This window comes from Chiloscyllium plagiosum, chromosome 23 (genome assembly GCF_004010195.1).
Source record: "Chiloscyllium plagiosum isolate BGI_BamShark_2017 chromosome 23, ASM401019v2, whole genome shotgun sequence".
Classification (NCBI taxonomy): domain Eukaryota; kingdom Metazoa; phylum Chordata; class Chondrichthyes; order Orectolobiformes; family Hemiscylliidae; genus Chiloscyllium; species Chiloscyllium plagiosum.
Genome location: NC_057732.1, coordinates 40,003,875 through 40,029,781, shown reverse-complemented (window position 1 = coordinate 40,029,781; position 25,907 = coordinate 40,003,875). Strand labels below are relative to the sequence as shown.

Below are 25,907 nucleotides of genomic sequence, written 5' to 3'. Positions count from 1 at the left end.
CTTAACCAAAACTAGGTAAAAATAGGGATTTTGAATTATTTTGTTCCATCTTTGTTGGAAATTGGGATTAGAATGATTTAATGGTTATTGATGCAGTCTTGATGGGTCCAATGGCCTTTTCCTTCCTCTATGACTATGGTCTAAGCTGACATCTCTCATGTTTATGTTTTGGTTTTCATTGTTGACTGGTCCTGCCTTCCTTCCCTAAATGTGAATTCTCACTGACCTTTCACTACTCTGCTTTCAGGTCCAGTGGGAATGGCAGCAGCTGCTGCTGTGGCAACAGGAAAGAAACGGAAGCGACCTCATGCCTTTGAGTCCAATCCCTCAATACGCAAAAGGCAGCAGACACGTTTGCTACGGTGAGCCTGCACTCCCAGGCCAAGGAATCCTAGCCCTGAGCACCAATTTCCAAGTAAAAGAAAACTGTATAGACAAAGGTCCAGTGTAAAGCAGAAAGAATGGAGGTTGTGTGTCATGGGGATTACTCAGGAGGAAAGATAAGAGAAAGGTGATCTTTTGAGACGAGAAAGAAGGTGGTTAAGTGAGATAGGGGGTTAGATGGTAGTTAGGGTAAAGATGGAATCACTTCAAAGACTAAAAGATACTGAAGTAAATGTTATAGGTTAAGTGGGATTAGAGACTATTTCTAAACACACTTAAGAAAGTAGCCCCAGATAAACAAAGGAGCAGAAGTACACCAACCCCTTGAGCCTTTTTCATCGCTGAGCTTGTGCTGACATTGAAAATTAATGTAAAATAAATTTGAAACACATAATATTTTAAAAAGCTTTATTTGATGTGAGAGAAATGCTTGGAATGTTCTGCCCTGCAAAGTAATTGCAGGAAAGGCACTGGGAACATTTAGATTGCAAAATGATGCCGTGATGGTAGAGTGCATGTAGACGTGATGTGTCTTGATTGGCCCAGTGACCTTTTCTTATATGATTGACTGATTGCTTCAAAAAAGAGCTGATGTAGAATTTCACTTTTTTTTTCAAAGCAGCCCCATTGGTGTAGTTAGTAAATACACTGCCCAGAGCCTGGCCGTGCACCGGGAAGATCCCTGCTTCAAATCCACGTCTGTAACTGAGTGAGTTGATCTTCTGAGGTTAAGTCACATTGTTAGAGTGGAGGGAGTTTCACTCTACATCTGTTGTTGAGCCTGGGAGTACTTAATACTGGAACCATGGACAGAAAAGTATTGCACTCTGTAGTACTGTCACTGAAGGCTGTAAATGAGCAAATGGCTGAGACTCCTGTACAAGTTTGTTATGACCTATCTCACTATTCACAGCTGGCAGTGGAGGAGAGCTGGTCTGTCTTTTGAGCTTTGTATCAATGGTTGATCAGTCTGCTGATTAATATGCCCTGGTGTCATTTAAAACTTTTGTTATATATTTCAAGGATCTTCTAACTTTAGTTGCCACAGATTGAAGGAGATCTATTTATATGTACCAAAAGAGCCAATAGACAAACTACACAAAACAATGTTAGCTCTCAGTCATATTTAGCTTTCCTCTGGAGGTCTGAATTTTATTTTCCAGACCGCTCCCTGTGCCAGTTGTTTGTGTGTTTTCCACCTGTGGTGCATAATTTAAATCATTTTTTGTTTGTAACACTTTTATTTGATCCATTTTTTTTCATACATCAAACATTGTTGAGTGTCAGTAGGCTATGACCATGGGTCTCACAGATTAGCATGCATCGCCTTCTCCCAACAACCAGGGTCATGATCAGAAGCCACAGCCTTGGTTATTCCTCCTACCCCAAAGTCTTTGGACAATGAGCTCAAATATAGCAGCCTATCAGAGCTCTGGCAGAGATCAGCCAACTTGGAACAGACTGTGGATCAAACCCAGGACTTTCCTGACTTTCATGGCTGAGTACAGCAAAGGGCAGTACATTTATTAACAAAGCCATTGGAAGAGTCCCATGTTAAAGGAGCAGGGCACAGAGAACCCTAATTCTACATCTACTTCCTGCTACACCAAAGTTGGAGAGTTTTGCATCATGTATGAGGCTTGATTGAAAACTCAATCTTCCCTTCAACCAAAGTTGCTTCTGTATTAAAGGATACAAGGTTTTACAGGATGCAGATATTATGCAGTGCAAACTAACTGAGATTATTGGTCTTGCTGAACCAGTAGAACCTGTAGTATATAGTCCAGAATTCAGACCTATTAAAATTTTCCTTTTTCTGCCTGTATCCTGTCACTAAAACCTACTGGGTGTAAGACAACTTCCATTAGGCATTTGTGGAGTAAATTAGTCTTAAATTAAAAAAAAAAGTTTACTTTTGCTGTTGTACTTGGGGTAGCTAGAGAGTGGAGCTGAACCTTTTCTGACCCATTTTGCATTTTGACAATATGCTGTGGGCATGCTGGGATTAAGGAGTTGAGGATCACAATTATGACACTTCTGGACTGTCAAAAATAATCAGGATTAGGCCACTACTGGGCAATAGGAAATCTCTGTCTTTCATACTAATATGTCTGTTGTACTGTCAGTAGCCAAAGTGAAACTGGCATTGGGTATTTTATCGTGAAAAGAGGCTTTCATCATCTCATCAGAGTTTATCTATCCTCTCTCCCACAGGAAACTCCGGGCTACACTGGATGAATATACAACTAGAGTTGGCCAACAGGCAATTGTGCTGTGCATCTCACCCTCCAAACCAAACCCCATTTTTAAAGTGTTTGGAGCTGCTCCTCTTGAGAATGTGGTAAGTTGTGAAGGATGTGTGTTTTCTTTGGTGCCACTACTCATTTTAGACTTTCTAGCAAAACAGCAGGATTCACAACCAGAGGGCCAGTGATTTGGTTGCAAATTGCTGGGTTTTGTATGAGGTCTGCATTCTGCCAATCCTACAATCACACTGATGTCACCACACCTGTGGCTATCTCTAACTAGTATTCAGTGTTGCCAGGCTTCCCCCACAGGACACGTTGTAAGTGATAAAGGATATTTTCTGCATTCCCATGACCACCCAGGTGACCATCCTGTATCTCTTTGCACATCAAGTAACTTTTATAGGAGCCTCAAAGCCACCTTCTTATACATTTGGTATAAGGTTGGCAATGGATGAGTGACAGGAGAATATGCAATTATCTGCTTTTCTGTTTGCCAACATTCCCCTGAATGTGTTGCTGGGGATATGTTTCTAAGGGTCAAGTGTTACACAGCTGCACATTTGTGATCTATGTTAGAACGTGTGTGTTAGCATCACAACATACCTTGTTTCTCCCCCACCATCCAAAACATTTGTTCTCCAATCTACTTTCTCCTCTGCCATCACCTCCGAGAGGGATGCTAATGCTTTTGTAATGCTCTGTGGAGCGACTCCATTCTGTCTCTGAAATAAACAACTTGAAGGGCCGCTCAGAAAAGATGTGAAACGCTTCATGTTTCAAAACATTTTTATTTAAACTTTGAGCTGACTGCTTTATACCCTCTTCCCATCTGCCATCGGGACAGGTTATTATTACCTCTGAATAAATCCAGGGGACAGGGTTGAATTTCGATTGAAAAACCATTTAGTAATCAGGGGGCCCAGTTTTGAATGTCAGGGCTGGGTGCTGAGTGAGGAATGGATGATGCACCGCAGGCTGTTTTGCTGTGGGGGGTGGGGGTTATTCCCTGTTGAGGGATTGCATTACAATGCATTTCAGGAAAACAGTGCAAGGTGCTGTTGGTCATGAGTAGGATTGTATTGGCAAATGAGCAGGAAGATGTGAATTTACTTATTAAGGTTTTCCCCTGGGGAGCTGAAGCCAGCATCTGCTTTCTAAAGAAAACACACACCTGGCTTTGCTATTAATTGGGGTGTGGTGAAGGTTAGTGCTTGGGCTGCAACAAAACTTGGAATCAATGGCTATTTTATCCAATATATCAAATACAGATTATTTTCTTTCTTTCCTCATAATAAATGTAAATTTAAGCAGTTGCTCACCATCCAGCAGCCTGCCGTTCAAGTACAGCTTCTGCTGAGAAGTCCGCTCAGTCCAATATCTTTTGTTTTTCCTCCCTTCTATCAATGATCACAAAGCTTCCTGGAACCTTCCAGTTTTGTGTAATATAGTATTGTTACATTATGTTTACTTTAATGTTTTTAAACATTGTCTTCCTTTACTGAGAGGGTGTGCTGGGTGGTGGTGCATTTTCATTTTGTTCACAGGATGTGGTCATTGCTGACTGGCCCGGCATTTATTGCCTATTCCTAATTGCCCAGAGCCCGTTAAGAGTCAACCACCTTGCTTTGATCTGGAATCTCATGTAGGCCTGACCAGGTAAAGATGGCAGATTTCTTTTCCTAAAGGACCTCCCCCCCCCCCCCCAAGTGAAACAAAGTGTTTTTATGACAATCGACAGTGGTCACCATCAGAACAGATCTGTATTCCAGATTTTATTGAATTCAGAATTCACGAGCTGCCATTTTGGGATTTGAACCCATGTCCTCCTCAACCTAGGGTTCTGGATTCCTAGTCATAGAGTCATACAACACAGAAACAAACCTTTCAGTCCAACCAGTCCATGCTGAACATAATCCCAAATTAAACTAGTCCCACCTGCCTGTTCCTGGTCCATATCCTTGCAAACCTTTCCTATTTGTTACTTACCCAAATAGCTTTTAAATTGTATAATTGTGCCCAAAGCCATCACTTCTTCAGGAAGTTCACTTCACATGTGAACCATCCTCAGTGTTAAAAAAAAGCCCTTCTTGTCTTTTTCGAGCCCCCTAGTCTTGAAATTTCCTGTCCTAGGGACATTACCACTATACATTCCTTGTGACCCAAGACTGAGGATTCTGTTTGGGGTCCCTTTAAAACTGGCTTTGTCTACCATGCAGCGAAGGAAATATATCACCTTTTTTCTGACCCCATCATGATGGCAGTGCCAGAATTGAAACCTAAATGCATTTTGGCATGTGTTACAACTGGCTGCGTGTAAGCAATAGATCATCAACCTGCGTAATTCCATTAATGTGCACAATAGTGGGAAGAAGGTAAGAGAGCTGCGTGACCATCCCTCCTTGGAGATATTTGTCCTTCAAACACTGACGTGGCTTTTCACTACTCTGGTAATTGCTGTCCTTTGGGTTTGGTCCAATTCCTGGTTGCCTGTGCTGGTTAGTAACCTCCCTGTCCTCCCTCGTCATCTTTTCTCTGAATCACAGCAGCAGATGCGACCATGTTTTGCTAACACTGCTCATTGCTGTGGAGCACCTGCAGCAGGCTGTTGCCTAGCATCTGTTCCCTCAGTTGCCACTCGGCAGATTGTTTACCCAAAACTTCTGGCTTTCCCACAGGTACGCAAGTATAAAAGCATGATCCTGGAAGACCTGGAGTCAGCACTGGCAGAGCATGCTCCCACTCCTCAGGAGATTAATTCTGACCTTCCACCACTGACAATTGATGGAATCCCAGTCTCTGTGGATAAAATGACACAGGTGAGCTGAGCCTGTTTTGCATTGACAAGACATTTTGGGATTAAGAGGAGGAAGTAGAGCAGAGGTTTCTGAAAAATGCAACACATATCCTGAGGAGAAGCTGATCTGTTCTTTTCCACCCAATGCCCTTCTCCTGCTGTTCACCTAACCTCACCTGCTCTCTCCTACACATTCCTTCTTCTGAAAAGTGTCAATTAATATTGTTTTCAGCAGCCTTAGTTATCTCTCCTTCCAAATTACTTTTTCTTCAACCAAGGTTTTGAAAGTCACTTTAACATTCCCTTTAAGCTATGAGATCAGTCAGATCCGACAGATGATTAAACATGAGGCCTTTTTGGTTTATAAGTCTCACTACAGTTGGACAATTCAGGTCCAAGAATACACCAGGATATGAGTGCATGATTTGTGCTGCAGCTCTGAGGAAGCATTGCATTGTTGGAGGTTTTATCCTGTGCATGAAGCATTTAATCCAAGCCCTATATGCTGCCTCCTTTGATTCTCGTCAACATTATAGAATCCAAGGAATTCACCCACTATTCTGGCTAACAGACCTCCTTCAATCAATACCACAAAACAAAGCAAATTAACAGCACCACTGATTAAACACAACATCATCTACAACAAAGCCTGCTTGATTGGCATCCTATCCACTACTTTGTGTGTTATATAAGATGCATTCCAGCAATTCGTCAAGCATCCTTTAACAGTCATTTCCAAACTCTTGGCCTATTCCACTGAGAAGGGCATGGGCAGCAGATCCATGGGAACATGCCCACCTGCAAATTGTTCTCTTATCCATACATCATCCTGGCTTGGAATGTAATGACATTCCTTCAGTATTGCTGGGTCAAAATCCTGGAACTCCTTAGCAGCACAGTGGGTGCTGGTGACGCCCACATCCTACAAAAGAGTTTTTTTATAAGTTGAGCTTCTTTCTGTGTAGAGGAAAATAGAATTATAGATTTCATTTTATTCATTAATGGAATGTGGGTGTTTCTGGCTTGGCCAACAATTATTGTCCATTCCTAATTGCCCAGAAGTAGTTAAGAGTCAGCAATATTGCTGTGGGTCTGGAGTCACATGTAGGTCAAACATTTAGGGGTGGCAGATTTCTGTCCCTGAAGATATTAATGAACCATGGTCTTCACAACAATCAACAGTAGTTACTTAACATGTTTAAGATATATTGACATTTTGTTGAATTCAAATTTCACCACCTGTGGTCATGGGATTGAAACCTGTTAATTTGGGGTTCTGAATAATTACTTCAGTAACATTATGACTATGCCACAGTCTTTCCCATTACAGAAAAAGAGGCCATCATGTTTAGATATTTTCTCTTATCAACTTGTTCAGAAATATTATCACACAGCTCTAGACCAGGTGGAACTTGAACTCAGGCCTTCGGTCCCACAGATAGGGATTCTACCACTGTGTAGAAGAGCCTTACGTGTTTAAAGCTTCTATTTGGTAGAGCTATTCAATAAGAAACACCATTCTGCTTTTCCCTTCTTTTACCTTCAAGTATTTGTCCAATTCCCTTCCAAAAGCTATTGGTTTTCACTGCCCTTTCAGGCAGTGTATTCCAAAAATAATTTATATTTTCAGAGCATGTTTGATGTTGTAAAATATTCCATGACGCTTCATAGGAGTGTCATCAAAAAATATTCCTCACCAACTTGAGAAGGCCAACGGGCAATAACCTCACAAAGAAGTAGAATTCAAAAAGTGTCAAGAATGCACAGTCTAAAGAGATTAAGGAAAAATAAAAGTAGGTACAAAAGCAGTAGGCTCAGGTCCATTGGTCAGCCAAAAGATTTGTATGGACTTGGGAAATATCTTTACATTACAACTTGTTGTGAGATTTTATTTTGTCCATGTTTAGAGTGGGTGATTACACAGCATGTGGATCGAGCCTTGAGGGAATTTGAGTTAAGAAACTGAACTGACAAGAGGTTCAATTGTTTTATGCTAAATTAAGGTTATGTGACTAGGAAATGCAAATTCAAATGTTGATGAACTGTGTGTCTGTTCAATCTGATTCTGTGGAGTGACGATGGATAGCTCACTGAAACCATAAGCACGTTGTGTGACAGTAGTAGAGGAAGCAAACTAAATCTTAAGGTTTCTAGTTGGAGCGGCCGAACACAATTTCAGGAAGTAATCAGGATCTTGTGCAACTTACTGATCCACTACTCGATAAATCCTTCATGGTACTTATCTTGCCACCATCAAAACCTTCCTCAAAGACTTCCAATTCGACAGAGTCTTCAATTGCCTTTTTGAACTCTCATGTTCATTGTACTTGCAAAGCCCAAAAGGTGAAACCAAACAGATGCTGAATAACTCCATTCCTGGCTTGGGTTTGGTGAGGGTGTGGAGAAGTGACTTCGAGTACCAATCTTGATCACTCACTATCCAACAAAAGGGAACGTAGCAACAGGGATATAAAGTTGTCTGATTACTAGGAAGCAGTAGTGGACAATAGTAAATTTTTGGATTGGAAGAAATTATACACTGAGGTTCCCCAGAGTTTAGTGCTAAGGCCATTGCTTTTCTTGACCAGTATTAATGACCTACACTTGAGAGTACAGGCACAATTTTAAAAATTTGCAGAAAACACAGATCTTGGGCGTATTGTGAAAAGTGAAAGGGGTAGTGATTAACTTCAAAAGCACATAGCTAGACAGCTGGAAAGGGTGGATACTTGACAACTCCTTGTAAGTGGCAGGACAATTTGAGAAATTACTTAAAAAGGCATACAGGGTTATAAATAAGGGCATAGAATATACAAACAAGGAATTCATTGTGAAACTTTATAAAACATTGGTCAGGCCTCAATTGGAATCCAGTTCTGGGCACTGATCTTTAGGTAAGATGTGAAGACTGTAGAGGGTGCAGAAAAGATTAAAGAGAATTACTTCAGGGATTAGAGTCTTAATTATGTCAATAGTTTGGGGAAGCTAGGGCCCTTCTCCTCAGAGAAGGTTTCAAGGATATTTGATAGAAGTGCTCAAAATCACAAAGGGTTTAGTCAGAGCAGATAGAGAGAAACTCTTCTCTTCGGCAGATGATTCATGAGCTAGAGAATACTATTTTGAAGTAATTGGCGAAACCAACAGTGATATGAAAGACATTTTTGTAACAAGTGATTGGGATCTGAAATGCATGCTTTGATAGTCTGGTTGGTTAACTTCACAACTGTCACCATAAGGAGTCAACATCTTAAAGATACGGGGGGGATGTTCATAACTGTAAGGTTGATCCTGTACAAGTACAAGTGAATGCTTTCAAGTGCATTAGGAGAAAGAACACATTGTTTGGATAAGGCAGAAAAAATTAGGGTCAAGAGTGTAGTGCTGGAAAAGCACAGTGGGTCAGGCAGCATCCAAGGAGCAGGAAAATCAGCATTTCGGGCAAAAGCCCTTCATCAGGAATCATCAGCCCTCCTGATGATACTCTTGACTCTAATCTCCAGCTGTTACTGCCTCCCTTTCCTCTTACGTGCAATAAATAACTAGTGCAAAGGGATTTAATGATGTATCTGAAGCATTAAAAGCTCTCACCAAGGCTAGATTCATTGGGCAGTTGACAGCTTCTTCAGTTGAATTGTGCTGAAACACTACAAAAAAAAACACACATTCACCTATTAATTAAGCTGAGGTGTCTTGTGGGAAATGAACTTGTTGCTGGTTGTCTTTAGGTGGCACTTGTGGGCAGGTGTGCTTGGTGCACGTGTCATTCCTAATTTCAGCAGTTCCTTGTGTCTAACGAATGCCAGCAGCATAATTCTGTGTGTTTTATTTTCCTTGTTACTGAGCAGGCCAGGTGAGACGGTTGCTGTGAGCTTCTAATTAGTATGTTGGGCTGAGCCAGGTACGATGCTGCTCTTCACTGATTGTGTCCCTGTGGATTATATAAAAGGACCCTCCTAACGAGAGCTTCAAGCTGCTGCAGCCCCTGTACACTTCCAATGCTATAATTAAAGCCATCTGGAAACTAGCCAAAGGATCCTGGGAACAGTTAAGAGGAGGAGATAGTTTCAGTAACCTGCCTTACAAGGTTTTTTCAAACTAATTCACCATTAGCAATTGAGGCCTGTTCATTCCCAGAAGTAACCATTTTGTGCTAAACAATTCTATTGAGCCAGATTCAAATACAAGTTATTCTCTGCCTCCCTATGCCTGTCTGTATGTGAGTAAATTGGTCTGCATTTTACCACATCTATGATGCATCTCAGTGTGCTTCACGTACAATACATGACTTTGAAATGCGGAGATAATGTAAGAGCTGTGAATGCTGGCTATTTGAATCAAAAATGGAAAATGCTGGAGAAACTGTCTGGCAGCATTTGTAGAGCCAGAAAAACAGAGTCAACATTTTGAGTCCAGTGACTCTCCAAAATGTTACAGATTTTCCAGCACTTTGTTTTTGTTTGAAATGCTGAGACTTGTATACCATTAGCAAATGCAGTAGCTGTCTTTTACACAATTGAAGCTAAGTGTCTGATATATTAAAAAAAGTAAAAAAAACACCAGCTCAGGATTGAAAAGGTCAGTTGCAGCAAAGCTGCGCTATTTCACCTAAGAGTCACTTATCCCCTTTGTCTTGATGATATACCAAGTAGGTCTTGTTATTTGTAAGGCAGTAAAAGAGCTGGAATGCACATTTTTGACTGGGGGATTCTTAATGGCAGAGAAGGAGCTGACATAATATAAGAAATGGTATGGTTATGATAGGTTTATGCAAATTCTGTTTTCTCTAGGATTTAGAAAGTTAAAGAGGTGATCTGATCGAAGTCTTCATGATTTTAATAGAAAATGACAGAGTAGATAAAGATATACTGTTTCCATTGATTGGGGATTCTAGAAATAGGGAGCATAATATGAGGATTAGGGCTAGACCATTCAGGAGGGATGTTAGGGAGCACTTTTACACATAAAGGGTGGTAAAGGTTTGGAATTCTCTTCCACAAATGGCTGTGAATGTTAGATGAACTGTTAATTTTAAATTTGAGATTTTTTGTTAAGCAAAGTTATTAAAGGATATGGGTAAAAGGAGTTACGTCACATCAGACATGATCTCATTGAATGGTGGAACAGGCTGGTGGGGGCTGAATGGCCGATTCCTGCTTGTACATTCCTATGAAATTGATACTACTATAGGCCACAGTGTTCTCACTGGTTTTACCTTTTTCGTATTTTTCTTGAGTTGTGGATGATGTTAAAAAGGCTACATTTATGTAGAGCTAATGAAAGAGCTGTGATGCTCAATATTTGAAACAAAAACAGAAAATGCTGGTGAAACTTAGCAGACCTGGCAACACTTGTAGAGAGAGATGGGTGTTACTCTGTTGGCTTTGAGTAATTACTTTTAAACAAATGAGTGGCATTGTGAGAGTCACTCACGCAGATCAGATAGATAAGTGTGATGTTTCCCTTCACTAATGCCAGGTCACTTTGGGAAAAATTGTACATCAGCCAATATACTGAGGCTGGTTCTGGACCTAGATTTGGCAACTTAGTACTTTTCTGGTCTCTGTGTCATGGTTATTAACTGAAGAAACCTGGAGAACCTCTGGGAATCTCAAGTTTACTCTTCAAAAATCTGCATTCCTTCTGCTTCTCTTTCAGTTCCTCTCTAAAAGTTGATATTTTCCCCCCCATTGGGTGTTTTGCAGCTTGCAACAAAAATGGTCAGATCCATTCTGAACCCATAATGTCAGTCATTTACCATTGTTTAGTTACCACAAAATGGTTTCCACTGTCTAAATGTCGGTGTGCATTTTATATGATGTATATAAATATAGAATTTCTAACTACTTGACTGGATAATTACCTTTCAGGTTTGTGAGAAATACCTAGTCTGGGGTTTTTGCTGCTCAACCTGACATAATGCGATGAGAGTCCCAGAATGCTGAGTGTACGCTGAATTAAAAGATAGCAACAGCTAAAGGGGGTTTAAAAAAAAGCCTTCTGGTCTTTATTTTAAGGTAGAGTAAACTGATGCAAGTTAATAGCTGGGGTCTTGTGGAAGGCCTGTTGTTAATCTCGTCAAATTCAACCCTTTACAGTTCCGTAGAGGGCAAGCCTGGAATTAAGACTGCAGTCATGCTATATTTGATAGTCTGAATCAGACAGAGGTAGGGTTTGTTGAAATAGAAGAGAACCTGTTCCCAGTAATTGTCCATTGATTACCAAGCGGAAGTGTTTTTGTATGGATGTTAAGTAAGGTCAGGGTCCGGTTTCACCATGATATCTCCCCTTTTGCAATCTCCTACAAGTCTACATTTTCCTGCCTACACTTACAGTATATGTTCACCTGAACGTAATATTTGTGAAAGGTATCAGATGGTGAGATGTATCATTGACCTACTCCTAACCAACATCTTTTAAACAGGCACATACAGTAAAAGGGTTTAACCTGTGACTTTTCAGGTGAGTCATCAAGGGTATTCCAAATAGTACATTCTGTTAATAACATCCAGGCCAATTTTTTTTTTCATCTCCTCTAAAAATTTGTCATTCTTAGCTAACACATCACAGAAAGATCTCATAATTACAGCACCAAAAGACAAAGGGGAAGAAAATTGAAAGGAGGACTATGGGACACAAGGTTTTAGTTCCTTAGCAGAAATGGAAACTGAGTGTTTGGACAAATAATCTATTTGGATTACCAAATCAAATTCGGTTGGTGTTTCACTGTGGTCTGAATATAATTCATCTATTTCAATCAAAGAATCAGGCACAATGGCAAAAATGCTGCCAGTGCTGGAATAAAAACAGACAATATCTGTGAAGCGAGAAGCAATTGACATTTCAAGACAAAGATCTTTCATCAAAACTGAGAAAGGTAAAAGTACTTTAACCAGAATGGTAGTTTTACTGAAAGAGAAACAAAGGGGATGATCAGTGATAAGATTGAAAATAGGACAGATTTAAATGAGTTTGTAGTGCAGGACCAAAGGTAGTGGTTGTGCAATAAGTAAAGAAATAAAAGGTGCATCCAGACGAGGTATGAATGATAGAATAATGAATGTTATTAATGGAGACAACCATTTTTTTAAGACATCATTTTGAATGAGAATATTACATTTAGGTTAGTGTGATCTAATCTGTCATCATAAATAAAGCATTATTCATTTCACAAAAAGAAACGAAAGAATTGCAGATGCTGGAAATCTGAAACAAAACAGAAATTTCTGGAGAAACTCAACACGTCTGACAGCATTTGTGGTGAGGAAGCATCATTGAAATTTTGGATCTAGTGAGTCTTCTTCTGAACTGCTGAAGAAGGATCACTGAATCTGAAACATCAAGTCTCTAAGTGCTGCCAAACATGCTGATTATTCATATCACATCTACAGTTGGAATATATATACTAATACTGACATCTTTTACTGGTACACCAAACAAATTCATGGCTGATAGAATATAGTACAGAAGGTTGCATGATTTCCACATATTGCTTAACCTTTAATCTCAGATACTTTTATTCAGGGATCTAACTGACCAGGTGACCATTCTTCTCCGTCTTTGCTCCTTCCAGGCTCAGCTCCGTGCTTTTATTCCAGAGATGCTGAAGTATTCAACAGGGAGAGGGAAACCTGGTTGGGGTAAGGAGAGCTGCCGCCCTGTGTGGTGGCCTGAGGACATTCCATGGGCCAATGTTCGCAGTGATGTGCGGTCAGAGGAACAGAAACAGCGCGTAAGTAGCTCTCTATAGAAGCACTGAAGGGACCTGATTATGTTTGCCAGTAGGAACGTTTGACCTGAAACAGACTGTGGCAGATTGTCAGGTGATAATGAACAGCCGAAGTTTATAATTCTGCAGTAACTGTTTATGATATAGTTTTTGCATCATTGTGAATCATTGTAGCCCACATGTTGCATTTCAGGATTGAGCATTTGGTAGCAAGGAATAGTGACAGCTTGGTGAAAGTATTTTATACATGGCTCCTAAATCTATTGCAGTTCTGCTTCAAAACTGCAAAATATTTAAATATTCCAGAATTTTGAATGTTTATAGGGGGAGCAGAGCAGAATTGTTTGCATACCTTTATTGTAGGAATTCTATTAAGTAGATTACATAGACTTCACGTTGTCTGTGAAAGAAGAAGCTCCAGAATAACATTTTCTCTTCCTCCCGGGCTGATAATATAAATGGGGGAAGGATTTCACTACTTGTATTCATCCATTGTTAGATAATGATAATAATAAACCCGAAGGCAAAAAAACTTGGGCTACATTCAAGCTCGAATTGTTAAATAAGAAACATTCATAACACATGAGTGTCATGCAATCTCTGTCTCTGACAAGGAAGAGTCTAAATTTTGCCCTTTGCTGTTCAACTCCATTACCATCACTGAACACCCCACCAGAAATTCCTTCTGGTTGCCATTTAACCAGAAACCTAAATGGACCAGCTGGTCAGAGGCAAGAGTTGGACTTTTGTACCTCCAAGTTACTGATGAGAGACTTTTTCACTGTTAGATAGCCACCAATAAATTCAAGAGAAAAAAACTTTTCTGAGTGAGATCGCCCAAATTATTTACAGCCTGATATAGACACCTGGCACATCAAATTCATTCCAGAGTCTATGGTCCACACAAGCCTCTCTTCCACCCCTCTTCATGTAACCCTGTCATAAACATATCCAATTTCTCATGAAAGTACTTGCAATATGTGGTAGTGAGTTCCACATTGTGATCACTCCAGACACTTAAGTTTCCCCTTAATTGTTTCTGTTTCTCATGGCCATCTTAACCTATGCCATTGTCTTCAGTAATTGTGTATTTGTACTCCAAAATGCTTTTAATCATCAACTCCATTTAGACACTTACTTTTGAAAGAGTAAAGCCTCTTCATTCTTTCTATCTAATGCATTGCTTCAACTTTGTCGATATCGAAGTTCATTTGCTAATTATGTGTTAAGATAAAGAACGTATCACCACAAGGTGTAGTTAATGCAGTTCTATTGATGCATTTAAGAGACAGCTTGGTAAGTATGAGGGAGACAGGAGTACACAGTCACGCTGATAGAGTTAGATGAAGAATAATGAGAGGAAGCTTGTGTGGGTCATAAACACTGGTATAGTTGGGCCAAATATGTCATACTATATATTCTGTGTGGATTAGTCTGCTTCAGGTTGCTGCCTAATGACGCCTGCTGTAAAGTGTTAATGTGTTTTGGATGGGGAAGGACAAGTGTAGCAAATTTGAGATGTTATTTTACATGACAATATTTGAAAGGTGTATTTTCCTCCTGTAGGTTTCCTGGACACAGGCACTGAGGACAATTGTTAAGAACTGTTACAAGCAGCATGGCAGAGAGGACCTACTGTATGCTTTTGAAGATCAGCAGTCACAGCCACAGACTCACATCGCCCATCTTGTCCCTTCTCAGACAGTGGTTCAGACAATCAGTAATCCCGATGGCACAGTCTCCCTCATACAGGTGATTTCAGAGATTTTTGCTTCCAAACACATCTTTCTCATTTCTTTCCTTAATTTGCTTGATACCCTGTCCATGATCATTCCACACATCACTCTTAAATCCTTATCTTGCTATGTTGTGATCATCTCCTGTGCTGGCTCCTGTGCAATTTGTTCAAATCACTCCAAGTCTCATCTCTCCATATCTCTGTAAACTCCCCTCTCCCTTCAATCTTAGAAAAACTCTATACCTCTCTAACTCTACTTTCCATTTTCAACATCTTATTGCCAGATCCTTCATCCTAACATGCCTTCAGTGATCTAACCCTTACAAACTGAAATCCCTTCTCTTAAAACCACTCCATCTCTCTCTCTCTCTCTCTCTTTCTCTCTCTGTGTCTCTGTCTCACCCTCACCCCAGCTCTCCCTCTTCCTTTCTTCTCAGCCATGGCTATGTTGCTAACACTTTCATCTCTCTGAGTCACAAAGTGCTGGATTTATGTATCACTCCACAACTCTGCTACAATAGTCAAGGCTGACAGAACAGTGAAGTACTGACGGAATGGTGTTGGGGGTGCTGTCTTTCAGATGAAGCATTAAATTCAGGTCACATAGTGAATGTAAAAAATCCCATGGCACTATTTGAAAAATCAAGTGAGGAGTTTTTGCTGGTGTCCTCACTAATGTATATCCCTCAATCTACATCACCAAAATGGATTATCTCGTTGTAATCTCATTGCTGTTTGTCAGAACTTTCCATGCACAAATTGACTGCTGCATTGCCAACCTTACAACAGTTATCTACATTTCAAACATATTTCATTGGCTGCAAAGTGTTTTGAAATTTCTGGTGAATGTGGAAATCACTTTATAAATGGATGTATTTCTCTCTTTAACAAAACTCTTTAAAATCCACCCATTTAACAGACCTTTCAGTCTTCTGGCCTAGTTGCTTCTCTTTTGACTCAGTCAGTATACATCTGATATTTGCAAGTTCCCTTTCAAGATCCACACCAACCTGATGTGGAGCTATATGGTCATTAGCTTCACTGTCACTAGCTCAAAATCCTGACCTCTCCCTAACAGCACTGACTGTCTGCATCTCACAGACTCCAGCATTTCAAGAAGGCAGCGCACCATCACCTTCTCTTGGGCAGAGATGGCAATAAATGAATTTTAAAAATGCTAATGTGAAGCGCCTTGGGATGTTTTACTTTAAGGGTGCTATATCAATGCCAGTTGTTGTCTTGAAGAACTCATTTATATTTTTAGTAAATGATAGTTGACTAATATTTCAGGGCTGTGTTGCAAAATAAGAAATGATAGATTAGCTGTTGTGGGGGAGGAAGCGAGATCAACTAGGGTTTGGATCAGCAGTTGGTATACTCTGAATCATCCTCTATGATTCAGTTTGAACTAGCTTCAGGTGCATGTCTGACACTTCCAGGAAAAGTATACTATCTAAACATTGCCTTGCCTTTCTTTTTTTTTGTACAGTTCACTTGCAGGCAGTGAAGTTTAGGATGCAGTTTTGCAAACCTTACTCATGCAGCCATTTCCTCATGTGTGAGTTATTTCCTGAAGGTCAACATACCACATTTGACCTAAATATGTTAGTCATGGCTCAGTGGTACTACCTGAGTCAAAAGTTGTATGTTCAAACCCCACTCCATATGGCCATAAGAAATAGGAGCAGGAGTAGGCCAAATGGCTCCCAAGCCTGATCTGCCATTCAGTAGAGTCATAGCTGATTTCACATTCCTCAAGTCCAATTTCTAGTCTTTTCCCCATGACCCTTGATTTCCCAATTGATCAAGAATCTATCTCCGCCTCAATACGCAAGGGCTCTGCCTCACAGTTCTCTGTGGCGAGGAGTTCCAAAAACTCAACTCTCTGAGGGAAGAAATTCCTCTTGACCCAAGTCTTCAATTGATGCCTGTTTATCCTGAGAAAATGCCCTCTGGTTCTAGACTCTCCCATAAGGGGAAACATCCTTTAAACATTTACATTGTCAAGCCCCTTAAGAATCTTGTACGTTTCAATGGCATCACCTCTCATTCTTTTGAACTGCAGTGAGTAGAATCCTAATCTGCTGGTCTTTGGTCATAAAACAGTCTCTTCATATTGGGGGTTATCCAACTGAACCTTCTCTGAAATGCCTCCAATGAAATAGAGACCTTGGAGTGCAGGTTCATAGTTCCTTGAAGGTGGAGTCACAGGTAGACAGCATGGTGAAGAAGGAGAATGGTACACTTGCTATTCTTGGTCAGTGCATTGAGTATAGGAGTTGGGACATCATGCTGCGGCTGCGCAGGACATTAGTTAGGCCACTTTTGGAATACTGTGTGCAATTCTGGTCTCCCTGCTGTAGGAAAGATGTTAAACTTGAAAGGGTGTTGCGTGGTTGGGGGATTTGAGCTACAAGGAGAGGCTGCGTAGGCTGGAGCTATTTTCTTGGCAGCATCGAAGGCTAAGGGGTGACTTTTATAGAGGCTTATAAAATCATGAGGGGCATGGATAGGATGAATAGCCAAGGGATTTTTTCCCAGTGTGGAACGTCCAAATCTAGGGGCATAAGTTTAAAGTGAGAGGGGTAAGATATAAAAGGGACCTAAGGGGCAACTTCTTCATGCAGAATGTGGTGTATATATGGAATAAGGTGCCAGAGGAAGTGGTGGAGGTTGGTACAATTCGAACATTTAAAGGCCATCTGGATGGGTACATAAATAGGAATTAGATGGATATGGGCCAAATGCTGGCAAATGGGACTAGTTTAATTTAGGATATCTGGTTGGCAAGGGTCTGTTTCTGTGCTGTACAACTCTATCTTCTTAAATAAGGGAACCAAAATTGCTCTCCAGATGTGGACTCACCAGCACCTTGTACATTTGCAATAAGACTTCCCTATTCTTATACTTCAACCTCCTTGAAATAAGCATTATCATTCCATTAGCCTCCCTGATTACCTGCTATACCTGTGTGCTAGCTTAGTGTCTTGTGTACAAGTACCCCCAAGTCTTTTTGTGTTACAGTTTTCTGCAGTTTTTATCAATTAAAATAATGTTCTGTGCTTTGTTCTCTTCTGCCAAATGGACCACTGCACATTTTCCCACATTATACACTGCTTGCTAACTTTTTGCCCACTTACTTAATCTCTCAATAGCTCTCCGTAAACTGTTTGGTATCTCTTGTAACTTGCCTTTCCAGCTAATTTTGTGTCATCTGCAAATTTGGATACAGTACTTTTGCTTACTTTCGCCAAGTCATTTGTATATATACACTGTATATAGTAAACAGTTGCAGTCTCAGCACTGACACCTGCGGAAACCCACTGGGTACAGGTTGCAAGCCTGAAAATGAGCCCCCATATCCCCAACTTGCTGCCCATTAGGCAATTCTCTATCTATGCCAATATATTACTTCCAACACCATGGGCTCTTACCTTGTAATTTATCCTTCTTGAATACCACACATCTACTGGATTCCCTCTATGCATTCTGATTCAGTAGTCAGACACCATTTCCCTTTCAGAAGCCGTGTTGGCTACTTGATTAGATTATGATTTTCCAAATGCACTGCTATTACTTCTTTAATAATTGATTCCAACAATAGATGTTCGGTGAATCTGTTTACAGTTACCCACTTTTTGCCTCCCTCCCTCTTTGAATAGCAGTGTCGAATTGGTAGTGTCCTAATCCTCCAGTGCTTCTGCAGTGTCCAAGGATTTTTCTGTACTTCTCCTGAGACTTCAGCCTGTAATTCAGGCTGACATTGGAGTGGAGAGCTTAACGAGATGCTACATTGTTGGAGATACCATATCTCTCATATCAAGTTAAACTGCAGCCCTATGTGTCTTTGCAAGCAATGGAAAATTCTTCGCAGCATGATGTGAATAAGAATCCTCATCTTGGCCAATAGTTATCCTTCAACGGGCATCTAGGAGAGATGGCCTGGCCATTTGTCTCATTGCTTTTAGTGGCTTTTAAATTAGCTGTCATCTTTTCTATATTATAACATTGACTGCACTTCATATCATACTTTCCTTAGAAAATCTCAAGTTTTTTACAATAAATAATGATTGAAAATCTTTATTTCTATTATTCTTTCCATTATAGAAGACATCATGCTTGACCCTGACCCTGTACTTGGCTGGCATCCCCTCACATTCATTTCCAGTGGGGAGAGATCGTAGGCTATTTATCATGAACCTTATCCTATTTCCAAGCAGAGACACCAATTAAGTAAAAAAATCTCTCACATCCCCACCCAGTTCAGACCAAAGATGGGAACTTGAACCTTTCTGGTCTAAACCACTACTCATCAGAGCACACTATCTATTTAATCAGTAAACCATCAGGCGGAGCTATGACCCTGATTATTTTGATTTTAAACAAAGGATAATTTTGGGACAGAGCTGAGTGAGTAATGAAGATGCCCTGCTGCAGATTAAAGCGCTGTTCTTTCATGTCTGCCCTTGTTTGCAGGTTGGCACGGGTGCAACAGTTGCGACTCTGGCAGATGCGTCTGAACTCCCAGGAACGGTAACTGTTGCTCAGGTGAATTACTCCACTGTTCAGGACGGAGAGGTGAGGGCAGCAGTCACACGTACATTCATGGAGGTGGGGACTCTATCCTAACTCCCACTGAGCATGACTCAGCACTGGCATCCAATCACAACATCAGGTAGCAATGGTCTGGATGATCCTTTCCACCTGGTTGAAAGAAGAGGTTATGAAGCAAGAAGATGGGGCGGGTTATGGGAAGGCGTGGCATAGGAAGCAAATCTATTCAGTCTTGTGAACCTGTTCTGCTTTATACTTTGATTCTATTAACCTTTGATCTATGTCCATTAATCCCTTCATCCAACAAGAAACAATAGATTTCACAGCCTTCTGCGTGGGGCAACGTGCTTCCTGATTTCTCTTCTGCTAGGCCTATCTCAATGTTAAAATGCTTCCTCTTTTCTTGATGCTCTAACAGAGAAAACAGTTTTACAGTACCCACTCTACCAATTTTTTTAATCATTATAAATGTCTTAATTAGACCCTGCCTTAGCCTTCTAAACTCCAGGGAAGATAACCAAAGTTTATTTAACTTGGCTCCATAATGTAATCCTGTATGATTTAAGCTGTGGTGTCAATGTTGACTAACTGTACCCACACCATGCAGATGTATCTTTTCAGAGTTGGGTGCCCAATCTGCATTTTGTTCTCCAGTTTAGATAAGTCTCTGTGCAATTGGATTTTCACTTCATCAACTTTGTGTGCCAATGCTCTTGAGATAAAGTTCAGCAATCCATTTGCCTTTTACTTACTTTTTGTATCTGCGCATTTGTATTCCATGATTTATGTCTAAGGACAGCTAAATCATTTTACCTCTCCACAACTCCCTGTCTCACAGCATTAGAGACACCGAGGAAACAATCAATTAAAATGTGTGCTTTTAGGAAAATATCAAAGTGACCTAGTTTATAAACTAATTGGCAACAAATTAAAATGCACCAACATAACACATTTTCTTGATCTGCCTGTATTAAAAATTTAATTTACCTTAGAATGTTAATCGCAATAGTTTTGTGATATTTGGTAGTGGGTTAATCATAAGTTCTTTCATTTGCAATGTTTGAAAAGGCAGATCATATGGTTGTCCTTGTGTGCTGTTGCGCTTTACTCCCTTGGTGTATGGCTTGAGCTGTCCATAGAACAGATCACGTGGTGCTTACACTATGCATCACTTGGTCCTTTTATTGGGCAATTTTGAGAGTCACTCTGCATATTTGTGAGCGGCACGGTGGCACAGTGGTTAGCACTGATGCCTCACAGCGCCAGAGACCCAGGTTCATTTCCCACCTCAGGCGACTGACTGTGTGGAGTTTGCACATTCTCCCTGTGTCTGCGTGGGTTTCCTCCGGGTGCTCCGGTTTCCTCCCAGGGTTGCGCTTTGGCGGGTCGGTGTGGACTTGTTGGGCCGAAGGGCCTGTTTCCACACTGTAAGTAATCTAATCTAAAATCTAATTTGGTGGGCTGCATGTCACTTTGTGAATTTGATAATCATGTTGTTGCTGTGGCATTTCTGAACCATTGGCATATTACATTGAGAGCAGTAAAATTTCACCAATTGGAAAACGGTTGAATTTTGAGAGTTTCTTCTCATACTGTGATATAAGGAAGAGCCTTGGACACTTCTTTTACTTCTCATCTTAATGGAAATGTAGGAAGACATTCTTTTTACAACCATTACCCCACCAGCCTCCACAAATCTTACTGGAGCAGTGGAGGTCAAATTTAGTGAATCCTGTGGTATGTTTAGCCCTTGACACAAACTCTTGTAGATGTAGAACTATGCCCGTTAGTTTGTATGGAGATTGAAAAGTTAGGAAGCAGGCAAGTGATACTTAGATGATGATACCAGGTTTAAGGTTGGATGAAACCTGGAGATTAAAGCACACAAAAGATGACTGATGAAATTAACGAGTTCTGCAAAGCAATATCATAATTCTTGACTACAATATAGGAGGCTGTCAGTAGCATGTTTAAAGCTTAGATAATTCAGAGAAAAGGAGACAAACAAGATGCCAGGGAGAGAAGGTGACTTTGACAGTCTATGAAAATTACAACTCTATCCAGGAGGGGAGCTAATGGTAAATTACGTATAAGAGGAGAATTCATGTTCGAAAATGTATAGTTGCTCACATTCTGCACAGATCAGACATACTGTGTAACATCTTATCTATTGCCAAGGCCTTCATATGATTTACTTGCTGAATGTGGAAAATATGTACAGTAGAACAGCACCGTGAGAAATAGGTTAGAACAGTTTTGTAGAGCCACACAAAGTGGATTTTCTTTCTACTCCCATAGTCCAACTTGAATCATGTTTTAACTAAAAATAAAATAGTGCAGATGCTGAAATTCTGAAATACAAACAGAAAGTACTGGAGAACCTCAGGAGGTCTTGCCGCATCTCTGGAAAGCATTTTCTGTTTTTATTTCACATCATGTCATCAGATGATGATGGATCATGACCTATGATTGCCGATTGATTCTTGATCTGGTAGTATTTTAAAATTCTTATCCTAGTTTTCACATCTCTGCATAGTCTTATCCATTCCTATCTCTATAACCTTTTCTGAACTACATGCTCTTGTTGAATTTTGGCTTCTTTTACATTCATGACTTTGCTCTCCCCCATTGACAGCTGTGCCATCATCTGCTGAGGTTCCAAGATCTAGAATTTCATGTCCCAATCTCTCTCTCGCTTGCTTTTTTTTAAGGCATTCTTTAAAACCTACCTGTTGGCTACTATCTTGATTCTGGTATCTTTATGTGACTCAGAATCTAATTCTGTAGGTTATTTACTCCTGTGATGTGCCTTCAGACTTTTACACTGTTAAAGGTGGTATATCAATGTAATTTGTTGTTTAAATGCTTTATAGGATGAAATTTATGTGTATGATAGATTATGCCTTGAGAAATTAGCTGTGCAAGACCCGGTTAGTTGATCAAAGCCTTGCAAAATCTGTAAAGATTCAAGGTATTTAAACTAAGTTTCTAGTTCTTCATGTTGGACTGCAATTTTTAAAACAATAGACTAAGATTACTGTATTACAGTCTCCTTACATACCAGGAAACTAACAGTTAATATTCCTTTAATCAGTATTCAGCTGTAGGATTCTATCAAATGGTAAACATTCATGAGTAAACCCAGGCACTTGGCAAGTGAGCGTGAATGTCACCATTATTGGCACTTATTTGTCTTTAGTTGGCAGGATTTGTTTGACAGTGTTTCAGCGTGGAACTCCTGCCTCCCCTCCTCCTCAAGCCAGTTGTAGCATCATAGCTGGAAAGATTTGGCACAGACATTGGATGAATGTGGATCCTCACTGATCTGTATGGTCCTACTATGGTTAACTTAACTCGTCAAATCACTGGGGAACGCAGGATTATCTTCGGAAACTAAAACCCTTTGGAAACTAAATGGAGATTGGCAATAGAATTAAGGGCGGCACGATGGCACAGTGGTTAGCACTGCTGCCTCATAGCACCAGAGACCTGGGTTCAATTCCCGCCTCAGGTGACTCTCTGCGTGGAGTTTGCACATTCTCCCCGTGTCTGCGTGGGTTTCCTCCGAATGCTCCGGTTTCCTCCCACAATCCAAAAAAAATGTGCAGGTTAGGTAAATTGGCCATGCTAAATTGTCCGTAGTGTTAGGTGAAGGAGTAAATGTAAGGGTTACACTTCGGCTGGTCGGTGTGGACTTGTTGGGCCGAAGGGCCTGTTTCCACACTGTAAGTAATCTAATCTAATTGTTTAAAGAAAAGTGTAGATTTTATTTTTGTTTAAATGGTTCTAATCTTCAAATTTACCTTCTGTATTTGATTTCCTCCAAAATCACTTGAGCACAATATCAATGTGTCCCCGAGCTGAAAGAGAAAATGCTGGAAAATCTCAGGGGCAGGTCTGGCAGCATCTGTAAGCAGAGAAAAGAGCTGATGTTTCAAATCTAATTTACCCTTTGTCAAAGCTAAAAAAAAGGGGAGAAATATGGAGGTATTTATACAAGGCTGAGAGAAGGTGAGTCATGGCTCCAGAAGCAAAGGTAGCAATAAAGAGGTGATAATGACAGTGCATAGAGAGATTATAGGGAGATTAAGAGCTGTGAATGACCAAGGCTGAGGCCAGTGCTATGTGACAAAATATGTGGGGGATGGGGGGGGGAGAGATACGTGAAGCAGAAGCAAAATGGAAAACAGGAGAAGGGTAGCAAAAGGGGGGAAGAGGAGAGGAAAAAGGTGATGAGAGAGTGGGAAGCGAGAGAAAGAGAGACAATCAAGATTTAAGAGGTACAGAACAGTTTTAAAAAAAAATTAAAAAGATATCTTAAAATTATCTGAAGTTGTTGAATTCAATGTGGAGACCGGCAGGCTGTAACATGCCTAGTCGGAAGATGAGATGCTGTTCCTCCAGTTTGTGTTGAGCTTCACTGGAACATTGCAGCAGGCCAAGGACAGACATGTGGGCATGGGAGCAGGATTGTGTGTTGAAGTGTCAAGCCACGGGAAGGTCCCTGAGCTGCTCTACTATTTAAGCTGAGGCTTGGTCAGTCTGAAACTAATGTGGATTTGACTGAGTGCAGAAATCATACTCAACCTCTTTCTTCTCCATTGATTTGGCAGTGATTTGGGTCAATTATCCAAATTAGATATACTTTAATGGAGCAGGAGATATTAATTTTTCTTCAGTCCTTATTAATAGAAGTTTTATTTTTTAAAAAAAACTGTAGCAATATATGCATATTGCTCTGTACTATCCACCTCCCAACTACTTGTGCACTGCACACACTTGCCTTCAGTTCTTCATATTTTGTTTGCTTCCTTTTTACTAATGCCTGCATTTTCTTTGCACAGGTTGAGCAGAACTGGGCCACGTTGCAAGGGGGGGAAATGGCAATCCAGACAACCCAGGCCTCTGAAGCCACCCAGGCTGTGGCCTCTCTGGCGGAGGCTGCAGTAGCTGCATCCCAGGAGATGCAGCAAGGGGCCACCGTTACCATGGCACTGAACAGGTGAGTGTCAGCTAACCGTGCTCTGAAAAGATGTTTCATAAGGTTCATCCTTGATTTGCACAAAAACAAAGAAAAATGTTCTGGGCCAACAGCTGGACTGTGAAATAATATTTTCAGACTTTTTTTTTAAATCCAACTTTTGGAACTTGCAACTGAAAATGATACTTCTATTAGTATACTTCATTCATGTTTCAGAGATCATGGGATTTTAGTTTTTCACCTAGTTGGATATTGATCATTATCTCCCTTTGTTCTTACACAGTGCTAGGATATCCAATTCTGTGCAGACAATGCAGCTTGTTTCTGCTGATCTTAGTTAGATGTTGAAGTAGATGGGCAATATGTTATAAAGAGAAATGGAGTGTGGGATTAGAAATTGAAAGGCAGGCAAGCATTCCCCTTCATACTCTTATAGCCAGCTCAAATTCTAGCAAATGGTTTTGACCAAGACCCAATTAGCCAATCTGACACCGGAGCTGAAGTAAGTAATCTCATGTTAGAAGGAAGAGAATGATGCCTAATGAAGGGAAAAAAGATAGGGGTAGTGCTTAGGGGTGAGTCAAGCTTGCAAACAGATTTGTACCAGCTGATTTGTATCAGCAAGCGCAATGACAGAGAGGGACTCTCTGAAGTTAGTTTTTGACCCTGAGCTGGAGAAGGAAAATTACCCAGGGCTGTTGATCCTTTACCGGCAACCTCTCACTTCTCATTGGACAGTGTCTGTGGTCTTTGCTGACTTAAGTATAGCATGATGTGGAGGTGGCAGTGTTGGCGTGGGGTGGACAAAGTTAGAAGTCACACAACACCAGGCTATAGGCCAACAGGTTTATTTGAAATCACAACTTTTTGGAGTGCACCCCTCCTTCAGCACCTGACAAAGGAGCAGTGCTCCGAAAGCTTGTGTGATTTCAAAAAAAGCCTTTTACACTATAACCTGCCATTGTGTGACTTCTGACTTAAGTACAGCATCCATGAACAAAAAGAGGTATGATTAAAGGAAGAACTGGCATTTGTATTGTGCCCTCAAGACATCCTAAAATATTTTATAGTTACAAAGTACTTTTGCAATGTTATCTCTGTTGTAATTTGGAAAGTGAGACAGCCAGTATATTTACAGCAAAGTCATATGAGCAGCAAAGTGATAATGAGCAGAAAATTCAGATTTAGTGATTCTAGATAAAGATAAATGTTGGCCAATACTTGAGGGAAAACTCTGTTGTTCTTCAGCGTATAATTTGATCTTTTACGTGCTTTTTTTTATTTCAAACATATACTTTATTCATAAAATACTTTAATGGTCTGTACAGTTGGACTTGCCATACATATGTAAACATTCCTTTTGTTTGCATACCGAAAACAGAGTAATCATTCCTATTTACAGGTCGGTACGATTACATTTTTAGCTGAGGCATCAGCAGAGCCCAAATGACTGCGTGGGCCCCCTGTTCTTCTTTAGGCAG

General features: G+C 40.5%; 1 protein-coding gene across 9 annotated transcripts in view; it reads left to right on the top strand.

Moving 5' to 3' along the window:
- nrf1 (nuclear respiratory factor 1) overlaps positions 1–25,907 on the top strand; it is a 77,421-nt gene that overhangs the window by 15,260 nt on the left and 36,254 nt on the right. For 4 of the 9 annotated variants that reach the window (XM_043714018.1, XM_043714010.1, XM_043714012.1 and 1 more), the window contains 8 exons: positions 248–362; positions 1,007–1,093; positions 2,599–2,725; positions 5,309–5,449; positions 12,998–13,156; positions 14,720–14,905; positions 19,368–19,469; positions 24,290–24,447. In XM_043714018.1, coding sequence (XP_043569953.1) covers positions 248–362; positions 1,007–1,093; positions 2,599–2,725; positions 5,309–5,449; positions 12,998–13,156; positions 14,720–14,905; positions 19,368–19,469; positions 24,290–24,447 — 1,075 coding nt within the window. The remainder of the gene's footprint in view (positions 1–247; positions 363–1,006; positions 1,094–2,598; positions 2,726–5,308; positions 5,450–12,997; positions 13,157–14,719; positions 14,906–19,367; positions 19,470–24,289; positions 24,448–25,907) is intronic. The other 5 variants (XM_043714019.1, XM_043714016.1, XM_043714015.1 and 2 more) reach the window with 4 other exon arrangements.